The 19528-nt window shown below is 32.7% G+C and overlaps 1 protein-coding gene across 8 annotated transcripts in view; it reads right to left on the reverse strand.

Moving 5' to 3' along the window:
• Positions 1–19528, reverse strand: part of CACNA2D1 (calcium voltage-gated channel auxiliary subunit alpha2delta 1) — a 501837-nt gene that overhangs the window by 63946 nt on the left and 418363 nt on the right. For all 8 annotated transcript variants that reach the window (XM_050782803.1, XM_050782805.1, XM_050782801.1 and 5 more), the window contains exons 13-15: positions 4917–4995; positions 3980–4029; positions 2677–2766 (exon numbers count right to left, since the gene is read on the reverse strand). In XM_050782803.1, coding sequence (XP_050638760.1) covers positions 2677–2766; positions 3980–4029; positions 4917–4995 — 219 coding nt within the window. The remainder of the gene's footprint in view (positions 1–2676; positions 2767–3979; positions 4030–4916; positions 4996–19528) is intronic.

Here is a 19528-nt window from a genome sequence, read left to right on the forward strand (position 1 = left end):
ATTCAGTAAAGATTTGGTGAAGTGTCTCTTAGAGGTATAATCTATATGCAGAGTTTTAAAAATGCTACCGTGGTTTAAGACGAGGTAGATATGGATGTAATCATTTCCTTTGCATTTTTACTGCATACCATTATTTGCTTCTAAAAATGGTAAAATGTAGCCTAAAGTGAGTTACTAGATTACTAACATATTGGATTTACAATAATTATGAATGAACTCATTGGGACCCAACTTGAATTTTTTCTCCCCATTTATTAAGCAGACCAAAAACTTCTACTCTACTCCTGAGCACTGCATGTGTCTCTAGAAAATAAGAGAGAAATAAAACAAGATTTCTCTACCCTGGAATTTAAAAAATATTTTCTAGAGCCCCAAATCTTGTCATATCTCTTTTTATAAAGAGCTTCACTTTGTCTCCTAATTAAAATGAACCCTCCATAATATTGTCCTAATCTCCCCTTATCACCAAAAATGACCAGGGTATCATTTTTTTGATATACTCAGTGCTCCCCCAACTTTTATGCTATACTCCATTTCTATGGTTTCACTTTTCACCACCAACAGCAAAAATCTTACAGTAATATGACCAGCTAAAATGTCTCCATTTTCTTAACCACAATCCACTTTGCCCCAATATTGGCTTCTTTATTTTGAAGTCAGAATTCTTTTTCTCATTATATCCATTATATTTGGTTTTAAAATATATTTACCTTTTCCTTTTTAATACAACTGTTTATTTTTGACCAACATATATTTTTAATCTGCTGTGTGGAGAGATTATAAACAAATAACTAGGAATATATGGGGATCACTTTATCATTTTCAAACCAGTAAAAAGAATGCTGTATGTGTCCAATGAATAGCAAACTCACGTGTTTCTTTCTTTTTTTTTTTTACATTTAGTTTCAGCTTATAGCACAGCACATTTAGAACCAACATTTCCTCCTAATGTCATTTGTGCTATCAGTAAGAACCTTACCAGCAATGCAGACATGCTGGCTAATGAACTTCCAGTCAAAGGAAACACAACAGGGCATCATTATTGACTCCTCCTATCACACACTGTCCTGTGATGGATTTGAAAAGTGCAACATTTTGACCACAGCTTTGGATCACTGTGTGACCTTAAGTAAATATGTGATGTCTAAAAGGAACACTGGACAGTAATTTTAAGCTAGGGCTTGAGGTAAGCAAGCTTCATGCTTCATTTTATCTTTCTTAGCGTGCAAGGCTGATGTTAATAGTGCCTATTTTTTTTCTAACTTCCTGTATATGTTTATTTTCTAAAAACCAAATGATAAGTAATTCTAAATGGACTGCATTTTGCCCTGTGGGTTCATCATTACATTTGGAAAAGTAGTAACAACTGATCTCCAAGTAGGGAAAAGGGTTACTGAATCAGCATTTATTTTTCAGTTCTTATTATTTTGATACTCTCCAAATATATTATTTTAGTAAATCATTAATCAGTTCTTCTCATTAAGACTAAACATAAGAATAAAGCTTAAGTGCGATGATTATTATTTATAATTTTCATGTCAGGAAGTAAAAATTACATTTAAACAATTTTCTACTTTGGCCCTATTGACATTTTTGGAGGGATAATTCTTTGTTGTGTGTGTGGTGGGCAGTTTTCCTCTGCATTAAAGGATGTTTAACAGCATGCCTGGCCTCTATCCACTCAGGGGTGTCCAATCTTTTGGCTTCTCTAGGCCACACTGAGAGAAGATGAATTGTCTTGGGCCACACCTAAAATACACTAATACTAACAATAGTTGATGAGATTTTAAAAAGAGCAAAAAAAAAATTCATAATGTTTTCAGAAAGTGTAAAAGTTTATGTTGGGCTGCATTCCAAGCCGTCCTGGGCCACAGGTTGGACAAGCTTGCTCTAGATGCCAGTAGCAACCCCTCCCCTCAAGCCATGACAATCAAAAATGTCTACAGAGTTTTTTCCAAATGAACTGTAAGGGGCAAAAAGACCCTCCCTGTTGAGAACCACTGCTTTTAAATATAATGACATATCTTTACTGAAATGTCAGTTGTTCAATGGACAATTTAACATGTGTTGGTTTCACACCAGATGTGATCATCTCAATGACGTATTTCCATAAAAAGTCTGAAGTTGAATCTGGCACAAAAGATTATACTAATATATTAAGATGTTTGTGATGATTTTAGTATAGGGTAAAGTTTTTGCCTATCTAACAGCATGTATTCCTGAGTTTTAGCAGATTCAGCTATAGTTGTGGAGGCTAGACATGCTTCTATGCTTCTACTAGCTCCTATACTTTAAAAATACTTTCTTCTAAATTATTGTTCAAAATCTGCAAAAATAGATTCTAGTTCATGAAGACTTTCATCTTTTTTTTTACATTAACAATTTAAAAACTTACTGAAATGCCCATGTGTTCAACATTCCAGGTTGGAAATTCTACATTCTCAATGAAGGGATCAAGTAGACAATAAGCTAACACTTCGTATTTGTAGTTCTCTACTACATACAAATCTATGTTTTTATGTAAATTATGTAAATTCTAGGAAACAGGTCTGTGATATAAGAAATTTGGGGGAGGGTTTAATGAAAAGGAAAACAGAGACATCATCTAGAAAGAAGTAGAAATCATCTGTGTGCTTTTGTTATGAAAGTCTTTGACTGAACAGCTCAACCTCTTACCAATGCATCCAGGTACACATTTGTCCATTGGACTTGCTTAGCTTTGTCTCCTGCTAAAACCATTGGTCTTCCCAAAACATCCAAATATTCCTGTTTGTGAAAAAAAGAAAAAATTGTGGTTAAAACTAGGAATGCTATGTTGTAATAAAAATTACAGAGAAAAAAAATCCTAGAGTTAAAAATGAATATAGAACCAAAATTATTGAGACTGAATACATAATCAGTTAATTTCTATTTTGGATACTCCCTAAGTGGTATGGCTACGTATTTTGAATCAACAATATTTGACTTATATTATTTATACAATATATCTACCCAAGTTTTTTTTCCAGTAACAATCAGAACATTGTTTTCTGTGTTACAGCCAATAAGTGAAATACGTTCCTTGTGAATTGTTTCATGTTAATCTAAACTATTTAAGGCTCTGTGATTTACTGCGTGGAATTGCAGAAATTTAAAATCATAAAGCAGCCACATACTTTCTTTCATATCACAGATTGTTTGGCTGAAATTCAAAACTACATTTAAACACATCAAAAAATAAAGGAAATACTGTGCCAAATCTAGACATCAGACTCAAATGCAGCTGCTGTTTCATTTCAACATTCAATGTATTCAGTATTCACTTCCACAAATGCCATGTTATTTATGCTAAATTTTGACTTTGTTTATTTTGTAGATTTTCAACTGTGTTTAAAAAGGAGTAGCAATTTTCATAGTAATTTATGATTATTTAAAAATAATAAATACTTAAATTAACTTAATTACTACATTCTACAAAAAGTTATTTAACAGGCGTGATTTCAACTGAATGATGTTAGAAAAATCATCTCCTTGTTGTAACTTTACTTTAGATAGATAAATAGATCCACAGGGGTTATTTGGGAGGTATTTAAGTTCCAACTAGGTCCCTGTACAATTTGTCCAGCATAATTAGTGTTTAATTTTATACATGGTACCTACAATTTGAAGAAACTTTAAAAAATCATTTGCAGAATCAAGTTCAAATTACATGAAATATATTTTTAGAAAATTTGATTTTCTGTATTTTCTATGATATTTTTAACATCTGAGAGTAACAATATACCCATTTTATTTACCTGAGTTTTAGATGTTTGAAAACACTTGCAATGTTAATGAAATAAAACCAATATATCACCAAGATACTCAGTATTTTAATATAAGTGTAATATTACAGATCTTTTCATTCTTACTAATTTTCTCCATATTGAGCATATTTAAACCAGAAAAGAAGTATCTTATACTTGAAAAAAAAATTTAAACAAGCTTTAAATAATCATACCTGAGTATTGATTCTTATTGCACCAATGGAAGGAATTTCATAATAATAACCTGAAATATACATATATATATTTATATATAAATGTTACTTTATAATAAAGGGCCACAAAATTATTTTATTTTATAAATATTCATAAAGAGTATTTTGAAAATAATATATTTCACTTCAAAATTGAACTAATACTAAAATATCAAAATTAAGAAAATGGTTAATGAATCTTCACAACAAACACACAGGATTTGTGAAAAATTTCACTACATTTCTTGGTTACTATAAAATAGGTATTATTCTTCTACGAAGGAATAAGAAACATGGAATCATTAAAAATATTTTTTCATTGGATAAATTATTAAAGATACATGATGGATAATTATTATATTTATATAAAATCTTTGCCTAAATATAACTTTCAGAAAAAAATTAGGTTCTTTTTGTTGCCATGGCATCACAGTTCATTTTTCAAATTAATATATTTTTTCTCAGTAACATCATTCTTTCCGAGTGAAAATATGAGCTCACTGCACAACATTTGAATTATCCTGGAATGTATAAGATTTTTCAAAAACAGTAATTAAACCACCCAGAGAAAAAATATATATGTCATACTCTCATATTTAAGCTTTATGAAATTCAGATATTGATTCATTCCTAATTTTTCATGTAAGATTATATCTGATATATATCATTCAGTATAATTCAGTGTAATACATTATTTTATAAATGTGGAAATATAATCAATGTCTGAATTTTCATATAATGTAATGCTAATGTCAAAATTTGTATGTGTTTTCTCTATAGAAACATGTTCATAATCTTACTCTTGCCTGATTCTTATAGAAGTTAGCTACCGCTTTAGCTTATTTTAAATAAGCACACCTAACAACAGCTACCAAAATATTTTTTCTTCTAGTTTACTAGAAGAAAACAGATTTGTTACCTTTGTTTTCACAGGCCATCCACTGAATAGGTCCTCTGTCATAATTGTGTTGACCAACTGAAAACGTGAATACACGTACCTGGATAAATTGAAAAATAGGTATTCATTAGGCTTAATAAAATTTAATTGAATGGCAAAATAAAACAGCTAAAATTTCTATTAAAAAGAGTGTTTTCTGGTTGAATGATATGACAAGAAAAACTGAGGTCAGTAAAGACTTCAGAAAGGGACCAGAGGAAAATCACATAACCTACTGTAAACATAGACTCCAGTTGCTACATTTAAATTTGTACCTAAGTGTCCTCTTGCATATTCCATTCCTCAGGCAGGAACATGACTAATGTTTCATTCATAGAAAGTACATCTTTCATGGCCAGGCACGGTGACTCACGCTTGTAATCCTAGCACTTTGGGAGGCCGAGGCAGGTGGATCACCTGAAGTCAGGAGTTCGAGACCATCCTGGCTAACATGGTGAAACCCCGTTTGTACTAAAAATACAAAAAATTAGCCGGACCTTGTAATACATGCCTGTAATCCCAACTACTTGGGAGGCTGAGGCAGGAGAATCTCCTGAGCCTGGGAGGTGGAGGTTACAGTGAGCCGAGACTGTGCCATTGCACTCCAGCTTGGGCAACGAGAGTGAAACTCGGTTTCAAAAAAAGAAAGAAAGAAAGAAAGAAGGAAAAAAGGAAAGAAGGAAAGAAAGAAGGAAAGAAAGAAGAAAAGAAGGAAGGAAGGAAGGGAGGAAGGAAGGGAAGAAAGAAAAGAAAAGAAAAGAAAAGAAAAGAAAAGAAAAGAAAAGAAAAGGAAAGAAAATACATCTTTGAGGTCCAACCTCACTTCACCTTACATGGTTATACATATTATCTACATAGCGAGCCACTGCAAAAAAGTTTATTTCCCTATTTCATAGGTATGTAGTAATGAAAAACTATTCAGAAAGGTCATTGTACTTCAAAGTTGCTTAAGGCAATTAAACTCTGTGATGGTTTTCACCATGGAAATAATTAGGATGCACACATATGATTATGTTGTTAGTATATTACTTATTTTCTATAAAAGTTGGCTGACACATGTAAGTAAGCTCCTAGGATTTTTAAATATAACCAAAATATTGACTGTTCCTAACATGCTATAAAGTATGAAAATATTTTTAAATCAATGGAGAGTTTTTATAATTTAAGTATTTATTGAAAGCCACTAAATTTAAATAATAGTGTGAAAGTATAAAAGGTAAATTCCATGGGGTCAACCTATACTTAATAAAATGATTTTTTCATATATTTATTTTTACTAATTTAGTAATCTAAGTAAACCAACACTCTCAACCCAACATTTTAGCTATTTCTAAATATAGACGTGCAGAAAATCACTTTTCCATGAGTTCAAATTCCAGTTTGAACTATGTTAAGAGCTTTTCCCTAATTCATGTTGATTGACTATTTGAATGGACATTTTCTAATTGTTTTATGTCTTTTAACTGTTGCACATGATTTCAGAGCACAAATCTCAAAAGAGATTTCACATCTGTTCTCTGTTCTTTCACTGGTCTTGGCCACACAGATCACATTATTACAATCCCTGTCCCCAAAACGTACATCAGGGATGTTGCTATTTCATTTGTAAGGTTTTAGGCGAGCCACTCTTACATCATCCAGGTTTGCCTTAGCTGGTTATGTAAGAAGCCACATGATGAACATAATCCGAGTTTTAAATACTTCAAATTGTAAGTATAAATGACTGTTTCTAAGTGAATGATAGAAGTTGGTTTTTTTCTCTCTCTCAATCTATCTTTCTCTCCAGGAATTCCTAATCAAAATGCAATGGTTTCATTTTCTTTAATTCATCAGTTAGGTCATTTTTGGGTCTGTCTATAAATTTCAACGTAGGGTTACTGCTTACATAGTTGAGCTTACTTCTAAATGGAAATATTTTTATAAGCAGGTTGACCACCCTAACTGATAATTCAATTTAAATGCCATACCCTAAACAATCATCAAATTAAGTCAGGGAAAAAGTCCAGATGCTCCAGAAAGCACTGGGGGTTCTCCCTCACAACTAACATTTGAACCCATACCTCTAATTTTCAACTGAAGCATGGCTTTGTCTAGAAGTTCCTGTTACCACAACAATCATCTAGTAAAACATTTTTCATAAAATACTTTCAGTAAAAAAATAAACAAGACTATATGAATCTTATATCTATGTCTCAGAAAGGCAAGCATTTCTAATAACATCGAGGCTACACTCAGATCCACACATATGATTATTTGACTGATGTTATTATTCAAATAGTCCAAATAAACACTAGGCCAAAAAAAAAAAAAAAAAGCTTGTTGCTTTATTTATTTTGCTATAAAAGTTTCACTTCACTTCTATGTGTTTGCTTACATGGACCCCTCAGAAGTTTTCAAAATTAAGGTATTTGGGATCAGGGCTGGGGGTAGTGCACATTCTGTCAGTTTTAATTATAATTTTTGAAACATGCCAAACTCTTTTTGTTCTTTTTCTCATATAGGTTCTTGGCTACTTAAATGTAAGATGCATTCACTAACTGAATCATTCCTATATCATCAATGTATAATTTGTACCCCTTTTCTCAATTTTCATTTGCCTTGTAGATATTTTTAAAGACATTATTTTCCTGAAATTTTATTCTAAGTGTTTAGTAAAATCCTAATTGCAAATGCAGCCTTCTTTATAATTTATACAACTGCCTTACCATTACAATATTTACACAATCTAATATACCCAAGATCATTTTATCTTGGGTTTATGTATATATATGTATATACATACACACACATACAAACACATACACACACTGGTATTTAATGATTTTATGGATTATACAGATTATCTTAGAGCTTTCTATAATGATCTTATAAATATATATTCAGCTGAGAAAAAAGTTTAATATAAGTCTTTCAAAACAGGATCTACTGTAGTACCTTACACACATTCTTCATATGACAGTAAAAAATTAAAATAAAAAAATTTCATTCCTTAGTGCCATACTTGTCTTTTCTTTGTACATTTAAGCTAATTCCATAAGAATTTTAACTTCATTGATTTCATAAACGTTCACATTACATATTGTATAGTGCGTATACATAATGTATTGGTTAAGTTTAAAATAATTTTTGTGTACACAAATTTCTACTCGGAATTGTAAATGGTTTCATTTCTCCTATTCCATACTATACTACTGCCACCATGTGGAATAGTCAATGAAGTAAATTCCAGATGCTAAAGTCCATAGAGGTGATTGATAACCCACTTCTTCTATTTTTTTTTTTTTTTTTTTTACTTCTTTAAACTTACAGTTCTTGTTTAGCCATAATTTTGGAGTTATAGAAAAATAAAGTGATTTCTTCAAATACGTACAATTAAAAATTTAAGGTAAATTACATTCTCAAAGATGTGTATTTGTACAGTTCTTTTAAGTACATTTGCATGATCTTACATAAAAACAAAATGACATATAAAAATAACTCAAAATGCTTAACTGGTACTCACACAAGCTAAATATTTCATCTTAATTCTCACTTAAGCAAATCACTTACATGAGAGCATATCTACATCCAGGCTAAGGCGACTTTTGTGGAGAAAAAATTCCTTTACTCGTGCCTAGTAGTATATTTATAATCACAACACTAGGTTCATATAACAAATGCACATGAAATTTTTCTGTTCTGAGTAAAATGTTCCTACAAAATTAACTAAATGTTTCTCAACATGTATGATTTTAGATAGGTTCATCTTTCAAAATGTTCACTTCTATGAAATTTTCATCATAGAGCCACATGAGACATATACAATAACAGATGGCTTTGACAAATATTTTTCGTAATGCTGGAGTACAGGTCTTCAACAGAAATACAGTGGGAAGCTAGTATTGAATAGACGTTGGATTGGGTTTTAAAAGTACCGAGATTATTATTTAGCATCTATTGTAGTACATTACTCATCAATGGAAACAAACATTTGTTAAATGAAGAACAAGTGAATAGACACTTGAGTGGTTTCTACTTCTTACCAGAGGGATCTAAGATAGACTTTGGTGTTATACAACATATCAATAAGTTCATTACAGTATCTGGTAAGAGCAGGACCAAAACTGGGCTATTAGTTGTCTTGCATTTTGCAATTTGGGCTGTTTCACTATACTTATATCATCATACATTCTTAATCTTTTTATTTAATATGAAATAAGCAGATATCCTTACTGGAGGTAAACAACTTTTTTAGGCAAAATAAAGTGTACTTAGTACACTTATTTATGTACTATGTTATTCCTTGAAAATAAAAAAAAAAATTCTTATAATTCTGGATTCATGCATAGTTATAGAATTGTAAAAGCAGTAATTTGGGGAGCAGACAATAAAATTAAACTTAAGGCCAGGTGTGGTGGCTCATGCTTGTAATCCCAGCACTTTGAGAGGCTGAGGTGGGTGGATCACTTGAGCTCAGGAGTTCGAGACCAGCCTGGGCAACACAGTGAGACCCCATCTCTACTAAAAATACAAAAATTAGCTGAGCGTGGTGGATTACACCTGTAATCCTAGCTACCCTAGGGTGCTGAAGCAGGAGAATCACTTTAACCCAGGAGGTGGAGGTTGCAGTGAGCCTAGATCACACCACCGCACTCCAGTCTGGGCAACACAGTGAGTGAGATTCTGTCTTGGTTGCAGGTGGAGGTGGGGGGGTGGGTGGAAATAAACTTAAAAATTAAATTCCTGGCCAGGTACAATAGCTCATGTCTGTAATCCCAGCACTTTGGGAGGCTGCGGCAGGCAGATCACCAGGTCAGGAGATCAAGACCATCCTGGCCAACATGGTGAAACCCTGTCTGTACTAAAAATACAAAAATTAGTTGGGCATGGTGGCGCACACCTGTAGTCCCAGCTACTTGGGAAGTTGAGGCAGGAGAGTTGCTGGAACCCGGGAGGCGGAGAATGTAGTGAGCTGAGATCACACCACTGCACTTCAGCCTGGCCACGGAGCGAGACTCCGTCTCAAGAAAAAAAAAAAAAAAAAAATTCTTATGGCCCTATGGCTTTTTAACATAGTTATAAACTTACATAATTTTACTTTCAGTTGTTTCAAAAACTAATTTTCCTCTGAAAGGAACAATAATTCAATAATTCAAATTTGGTATTACAGCTCTGGCCTACTTGATTTGAGAAGACTTTTAAGTAACAGCAGTTTTGGCTATTTACAATGTATTACTGATTTGTTCCTTATATACCACTGATTTTAACTTTATCCTACAGTTCTGACTTCTGCTAATCTGCTTTTGTTTTGTTTTGTTTGAAAACTAAAATACTTGTCTTCAATTAAGAGTTCTCCAAAGCCACAGGGTCAACCTATTTTAAAAAGCCATAGGAATTTGTTTCCCAGCAGAACCCAGTTACTGGAAACTGTCACCTCAACAATTATCAGTTACCCAGAGTTCAACTTTAATTTACAATAGGCAAATCTCCAAAGAATAATGGAAATTAGTCTATGAAGAAAGCCAATAAAACTAAAATAAAAACTTCAGCCTTCGAATCATGTTAGAAAAATGAAGTCAGAAATAGGTTTTATTAATCTACTCTGTGTACTAAAATTTTTGGCATTAAGCCTATGAAAATACTAGATTGGATGGAATATTTTAGGATACAATTCTACTGTGGTTTCCATAATTCACAAAGACATCAGAATCCACAGCATTTGACTAGTCTATATCTCCAGTTTTATAGCATTATGTAATAAATAAAAGTGTCCAAATTCACCTTTCACACTTTATTTTATAAAGCCCAAGGATCTGAAAGTTACTTGCAGCCTGCAAAGTTTTGGCGATCCACCTTAGCCTGTGAAAGCTGTGAGGAGCAGATCCCTGTGGGGAAGTCTTGCTGTCTGACTTGAAGGCAGGCTCCTGTGTGGGCAAATTATGATTAGCATAGCCACTGAGGTGCTCAGAGAAAGACACAGACAGATGGCCAGTCAGGAGCATTCTGCATGAGGTTATGGAATTCAGACTGTAGATTACCATCTTGACTTTGCCACTTAGTAGCCGTACGACTTTCAGCAAGTTACTTTACTTTTCTGATTTTGGATTTCTTATTTCCAAAATGGGGGTGATGTCACCATATGATATTATTATTATATCATATGATTATTCCAGTTGTAAATGAAACAGTAATATAAAGCATTAATATATGGAAATTATAAGCTCTGTGTTAGCTATAGTAATGAAGATGATGACACCAATGTTTGTCTTTTATAGTCAAACTGTTAGTATTAAATGAGGTAATATTTTCCATTAGTGTGTCTTTAGCCTTTTATGCCTCAAGAGGAACCTAAAATAACTCAAAATAACACCTTCCTAGATAAGCAAATTTGGTGTGCTTTATCATACTTAGCAACAAACTCTAATGAAAAGGGGTCAGTATTTTCTAAATGCCACTATGTCCACATAAGATGTATCTATATGAAATTTCCGTATTTATTGCAAATTTACAAATATGGCCGACACATCTGCTAGAGGGTCTGATGGAGACAAGAATTTAATCAATGTCTGTTGAATTTGCTCAAGTGAATAAAACAGAAAAACTATTTTATAAAGGACAACAAAGTGCAGTAGTCATGTAAGTTTTGCACACACATTCAAAAAGAACCAAGCTAATATTTCTTTTATGTGTCTTACATGTGGGTGTTCGATATACATACATGCTATGATATTTTTAATTCACTAGCAACTATGAATCACCCTCACAACATCAGATTGTAAGGAAGTAATCTGAGGTTTCCTTTTTCTCTATATGCATTTATAGTACTAGATAAAGGAAGAATAAGCTAGGGGTCCATTGAATTTCCAAGCAATTTGCAGTTCTGCAAAGAGTATTATCAGCTGAGAGGGCAGAATAGAAGCTCTATGGTGATTTATTTCAAATGTTCCTCTTGGGAAATGTCAAATACTTTGCTGACACTGATAATGAGAATGCTCATGAAAAACTATGTGTTAGATGATTAGAGTGAAGGGAAAGGTGCCATCACTACAATCATTTATCATATAAGCTGAAGTGTTACCTACTTATAAGATTACATATATAAGAACATCTATATCAATTTTATTCCACATTCCAGTATTTAGAAAAAAAATTGTTTTTAATGATTTCCTTCTAAAAGAAGAACAAAGCTATTTAATTTTTCTAACATTTATGAATTTTGTATAGATTAGGAGCATATTTATTGCATATGTACTGATATGACCAACATATCTGCTAGTAATGAGCAACTACCATGTATCAAGTACTGTGCCATCCTTTAAGAATTCATTGGTATGTTTACAAATGTATACAACTACTTCGTGGAGTTTATATTAGATAGGAAGGCTCCAGATAAAAAGCAAACACAGCATTAAAATAATTAAAAAATGGTAATATGAGGGAAAGAAGACCAGGAAGAAAGAGGGTGCTGAAATAGAGAATGATAAAGGGGATGTCTGGGGAAAGGTTCCACTGTAGAAAGGTTGAGTGGGGGAAAATCCCTCTGAGAAGATATATTCTGAGTAGAGTTCTTAATCAGAGAAAAGAACCACAGAAAAATCAGCAAAAAGTGCCTTTCTGGCATAACATTTTAACACAAACAATGGGCAATCTCAATTCTAGGTAGTAAATTTTACTTGGAATTTCATGTCTCATTTCTGTGCTATAAAGTTTACATCATATCATATACTCTGTGCTTAAAGTAATACTTAACCTCATTTTTCATTCAGTTTGTTTCAGATATTAAAAGGACTTTGCAAAATGCATTAAAGTCATATAATTCAAAGCTGAAGATGTGCCTGGTAAAATATTCCATAGTTTGAGGGATTGACAACATTAATTTTACTCTAAGAGAAATGAGGGTAAATAAATGTTATCAGAGACAAGAACACACACAAGTACACACATGTGCATAAAACATATATTTTAAATTGATGATCATGCTACTGGCTGGGCATATTACATGGTAATTCTTGTTTTCAGCTTCACAGTAAGTCCAGAATAAATACTTGGTTTTTATGAACAAAGGTGGAGCCCTATTCGAAAGCTAAAAATTTAAGTAACTGTTGAAAGCATCAAAATAACTGAAATAAAAGTTTTTAGAAGCAATCCATGTGTTAAATAGAATTAAATGTTACAAGTTAAATGTCCTTCATTATCATATATTTGGACATTTCCTCCAAAGGCTTTATTTTTGCCTGATGAAGAAGCCAAGCAGAGACAGTAGATATGCAATCAATTATTTCCCATGGATTATCTTCCTTACTATCTGTTGAAAAACTGACAGTGTTCACTCTAACTACATAAAACACATCTGCATGTTCAGCTATTTGTAACTTGGTTTAGATTTTATAAACTATTGACTATTTCTAGTTTGGATATGAGAGCAAAATAGAAAAGACTTTCTCGATCACTTTTTAAAGTAAATTCTTTAAAATAAGTGCATTAAGAATAATGCATTGTCAAAAATGGATATATTGTCAAGTGATTATAACTTCAAATGTGCATTCTTTGAAAGTTATTTCAAATCTATCATATGATTTTTTCTCGTTTGTTCTCATTCAATTTACTAGTTATTTTGAAACTTTTATTTTATTAATTTGAATGTTTTTTCATTTTTTAAATTAATTCTTAGAATTAAGGTAAGAGTTGGAGAACTATTTCCTAACTGGCTAGGCAATCTTAAGTATGTATTGCTAAGCAGTCCCTTGGCTATTCTATGGAAAATAAAGTATTTTTTAATTTTGCTAGCCCTGGGAATTATCTTTCAACTCTATGTCTGGTTTTACTTTCCTTTATTCATTTGTTTGGACTACGTGATCGAGTTCATTTTAGTTTTGGCACTATTTTTAAGGAGGTCTCATGTACATGGGTGAACCCTAAGGAATGGCAATGCTGCAGGTAAAGATTATAAAGCAAATGTATTTTAATTTGGAACAGCTGTGTGAGGAGATTAACATGGATTCAGTTTTAAAGCTATACCTATCTATAATCAGGTAGATTAATTCCCAAGAGTAGTACATTTCACAAAAGAACTCAAACATTTTGTTCTAATTCTCAAACCTTTTGGCCTCATTAAATTATGCTGTGTATCTGCTGCAGCCTCATTCTTCAGCTCTCCAATTGTACCTCATCAGGCCTACCCGGATTGCTCTGAAAGATTTCTGATTCATCTAGATGAAATATGAATGTAAATGAAGCATTCTGCAGCCACAATAGTATTAAACAAGAGGCATGGGGAAAAACAAAGAGTTAGTTGTGTTTTTTTTTTTAAGCCCACCAAACTTTCTTTCAAGATGTTGTAATTTTTCTGTTTCTAAATTTTATTATATTATGGCAAGAACACGACATAAGAGCTATCATCCTAACACACATTTAAATGTACAATGTATTATTGCTGACTCTAAGTACAATGTTTACAGCAGATCTCTGGAGCTAATTCATTTTGCTTAACTGAAACCTCATGTCCACTTCCCATTTCTCCCTTCTCCCCACTTTCGGCAACCACTATTTCACTCTTTGAATCTATAAAATTGACCATTTTTTATATCTCATGTAAGTGGAAAAATGCAATTTTTTAAAATTGATTTTAGGTTCATCCAGGTTTGCACATATTGAGAATTTCTTTCTTTTTTATGCTGAATAGTATTGCATGGTATGTATATACCACATTTTCTTTATCCATTCATCTGTTAAGGAACATTAAGGTTGTTTCCATATCTGGGCTATTCTGAATGGAAGTGCTCTTCAAGATCCTAACTTCAGTTTTTTTTGGATAAATATCCAGAAGTAGGATTGCTGGATGCTAAGGTAGTTATATTTTTTATTTTTTGGGAGACCTCCATATTGTTTTCTGTAGGTGCTGCACAATTTTGCCTTCCCATCAACGTTGTGCAAGGATTCCACTTTCTCCACATCCTCCCCAACACTAGTCTTTTGTTTCTTTGATAACAGCAATCCTGACAGGTAAGAGATGATATCACATTTTGGTTCTGATTTGTATTTCCCTGATGACCAGTAATGTACATTTTTTCATGTAGCTATTGGCTACCTCTATGTCTTTTCTCCAAAAACATCAATTCCTTAGCTCATTTTTCAATTGGGTTATTAGGGGGTTTTTGCTATTGAGTTGTAGGAGTTATTTTCATATTTTGTATACTAACCCTTATCAAATATACGGTTTTGTAAATATTTTCCCAATTCCAAAAGTTGTCTTTATAACTCTGCTGGTTGTTTCCTTTTCTGTGGACAAGAGTTTTAGCTTGATGTAGTCTCACTTATTTTTGGATTTATTACCTATGTTTTTAGTGTCATATCCATGAAATCATTACCAAAATAAATGAATGCCATGAAGCTTTCTCTCTGTTCTCTTTTAGGAGTTTTAACATTTTAGGTCTTAAATCCATTTTGACCTTTAATTTTAGATTTTAATCCATTTTGAGTTATTCTTTGTGTATGGTGTCAGATAAGGATCCAATTTCATCTTTATTTGCATGTCAGTATTCAGTTTTCCAACACCATTTTTTGCACAGGCTATCCTTTCTCCATTCTGTATTGTTTGCACCCTTATAGAGGATCAATTGGCCATACATTCATGAAGTTATTTCTGGGAGCTCTATTCTGTTCCAGAGGTCTAAATGTCTGTCTTTATGCTAGTTCCCTACTGTTTTGATTACCGGATGCTTTGTAATACATTTTGATATTAGGAGGTGTGATGCCTCCAGCTTTAGTCTTGTTTTGTTCAAGATTTCTTTGGCTATTTCGTGGTCTTTTGTAGTTTTATATGTATTTTGGATTTTTTTCTATTTTTATTAAAAATACCATTGGGATTTTGATGGGGGTTGCATTGAAACTGTAGATAACTTTGGGTACTATGGAAATTTTTACAATATTAAGTCTTCCAATCCATTAACACACCAAGATGCCTTTCAATTGGTGTCTTCTTTAATTTCTTTCATCACAGTGTTACAGATTTCAGTATACAAAACTCATTTGTTAAGTTTGCCTCCTTTTTTAAGTTTATTCCTAACTATAGTGTACTTTTTGGTGCTATTGTAAATGAGATTGTTTTCCTCATTTCCCTGTCAGGTAGTCAGTTGTTAGTGTACAGAAACACAACTAATTCTTCAAATGTTGATTTTGTATTCTGCAATGTTACTGAATTTTGTTTATTAGTTCTAATGAGCTTTTTGAAGTCCTTTAGTGTCTTCTATATTTAGATCATATCATCTGCAAAAGGAGACTATTTCTTTCCACTACTAATTTCTAGTTTCACTCCACTGTGGTCAGTAAGGAGACTGGGTATGATTTCAATCTTAAATTTGTTAAGAATTTGTTGTGACCTAATACATGATCTATCCTGAAGAACCTTCCATGTGCACTTGAGAAAAATGTGTATTATTTGTATTGGGTCAAATGTTCTCAATCTATTGCAGTCTATTTGGTTATGGTGTTGTTCAAGTCCTCTGTTTCCTTATTGATCATCTGTCTAGATGTTCTATCCATCACTGAAAGTGAGGCATTCAAGTTTTCTAGTATTACTGTATTGCTGTCTATTTGCCCCTTCAGTGCTGTCCATGTTTGCTTTATATATTTAGATTTTCTGATGTTGGGTGCATATATCTTTGTTATATATTCTTGCTGGATTGATGCTTTTATTATATAACATCCTTCTTTGTCTCTTGTGTCAGTTTTTTTACTTAAACCCTGTTTTGTCTAAGTGTAGCCACCCATACTCTCTTTTGGTTATCATTTGCATGAAATAACTTTTTTCATCCCTTCACTTTCAGCCTATGTGTGTCCTTAAATCTAAAGTGGATTTCTGATAGGCAGCATATAGTTGGGTTTTGTTTTTATCCATTCGGCCACTCTGAGTCTTTTGATTGGGGAGTTTAATTCATTTACATTTAAAATTATTATTGATAAGACAAAACTTATTATTGTCATTTTGTTATTTTTAGTTTGTTATTTTAGTTTGTTAGTCTTTTGTTATTTTAGTTTATTTTAGTTAGTCTTATTTTTCTTTTGTATTTTCTTTCTTTCTTCCCCTATGTTTGTCATTTTGATATTTTAAAGTTACACATGAACTTTTTTAAAAAAAGTTTTAAAAAGTTGCATTCAAATATAGAATTTTTAAGAGTACTGAACATTTACATTTTACTAAATCTATCAAATTTGATTTTTACACATTGGCCATTTGAAAGACAGTATTTTTGTGGAAAGTGAAATGCTGTGCTGATAAACTTATTATGTAACATTAATTTTGTGGCTCTGGAATTAGTATTGCATGCACAACTTTAGAAGACAACAACAATTATCTTTGCTATTAATATCTGTGGGCTGCAGATCACTCACACAGGGTGGGTGTGTATACAGCAGGCAATAAAGTTAGAACGTGTTCCTCAATTCATCCACACACATTTGAAGCCATATTTGAAGATGGTGAAAAATATACAATGTATTTATGTATACTATTTTATGTATATAAGCACTCTACACATACATATATGTCCTTGGCATAAACAATTACTATGCGAATGTTGTTTTAATAAAATACAAATATATTCAAAAGTATAACTGAATTAAAGGTGGTTGTCTGCTATCATTTGTACTCATTGTTAGTGGATACAGAACATTCAAATACCTGTTGTCATTTATTTGTGGGATCTAAAGATCAAAATAATTGAACTTCAGGAGATAGAGAAGAGTGGTTATCAGAGGCTGGGAAGGGTAGTGTTGGGCGTTTGTAGGGAGGTGGAGATGATTAATGGGTACAAAAAAAATAGAATGAAAAAGACCTAGTTCTTGATAGCACAAGAGGAATATAGTAAATAATAATGGTACATTTAAAAATAATGAAAATGTATAGTTGGGTTGTTTTTACTGCAAAGGATAAATGCTTAAGGGGATGGATACTAAATTTTCCATGATGTAATGTGATTGCATGCCTATACCCAAATATCTCAAATTCCAAGATGAACGTTTTATTCATTTAACATGGTCTTCTCACAATAGAAAATGTGAGGTGTCATTTAACTTCAGAGTGCATATGAAATATGGGACAGCAGTGTTTCCAGAAATTAATATCTACTTGTCAAATTCAGAAACGTGTTCCATCTCTCTCAATCCCTCCTCTTTTAAAGATCTCTATCAATTAGCCTTTCTCAGTTTTGTATCTATAAGCTTACCTCATCTGAGTATCCTCTCATTCATCTTTAGCATATAATAATGTATAAGGTATTATATTGTAAAACAATATGCATATGCATATACTCATATGTGTGTACAAGTATACCTCATTTTATCATGGTCCTTTGTTGCATTTTTTACAGATTCGAGGTTTGTGGCAACCCTGTATCAAGTAAGTCCACTGGTGCCATTTTTCCAACAGCACATGCTAACTTCACGTCTCTGTCACAGTTTAGTAATTCTTAGAGTAGTTTAATCTTTTTCATTATTATTATATCTGTTATAGTGATCATTATATCGGATACAGTGAATATAGTGATATTATACTGTTATAATCAGTGGTCCCTGAAGCTGGCAGAGGTTGGTTCATGAGGTGTAAGGAAAAAAGGCATCTCTGTAACATAAAAGTGCAAGGTGAAACAGCAATTGCTGATACAGAAGCTGCAGCAAGTTATCCAGAAGATGTAGCTAAGATCACTGGTGAAGGCAACTATAATAAACAATATTTTCAATGTAGAGAAAAACAACCTTGTATTGGAAGACAATGTTATCTAGGACTTTCACAGCTAAAGCGGAGAACTTATTGCCTGCTTCAAAGCTTCAAAGGACAGGATGACTTTCTTGTTAGTAGCTAATGCACTTGGTAATGTTAGGTGGAAGCCAATGCTCTTTAACCATTCCAAAAATCTCAGAGTCCTTAAGAATTATGCTGAATCTACTCTGCTTGTGCTCTATAAATGAAACAACAAAGCCTGGATGACAGCACATCTGTTTACAGCATGGTTTGCTGAATATTTTGAGCCCACTATTGAAACTTACCGTTAGAAGAAAATATTATTACTCACTGACAATACATGTAGTCGCCCAAGAGCTCTGATTGAGATTTACAAGGAGATTAATGTGTTTTCATGCCTGCTAACACAACTTCCATTTTGTAGCACTGGGATCAAGAACTAATTGGGGTTTTCAAGTCTTATTATTTGAGAAACACATTTGGTAAGACTATAGCTGCTATAAATTGTGATTCCTCTTACTGATTGGGGAAAACTGAACTGAAAATCTTCTAGAAAGATCCACAATTCTATATACCATTACAAACATTCATGATTCATGAGAAAAGACAAAAATATCAACATTATCAGTAGTTCGGAAGAAGTTGATTTTAACCCTCATGGATGGCTTTGAGGGGTTCTAGCCTTCCTTCAGTGGAGGACATAACAGCAGATGTGGATGTGGTGAAAACAGCAAGAGAACTAGAAGTGGACACTGAAGATGGGATTGAATTGCTACAATCTCATGATAAAACTTTAACAAATGAGGAGTTGCTTCTTATGCATGAGCAGAGACAGTGGTTTCTTGAGATGGAGTCTACCCCTGGTGAAGATGTGAAT

This window comes from Macaca thibetana, chromosome 3, assembly GCF_024542745.1.
Source record: "Macaca thibetana thibetana isolate TM-01 chromosome 3, ASM2454274v1, whole genome shotgun sequence".
NCBI classification, from domain to species: Eukaryota; Metazoa; Chordata; class Mammalia; order Primates; family Cercopithecidae; genus Macaca; species Macaca thibetana.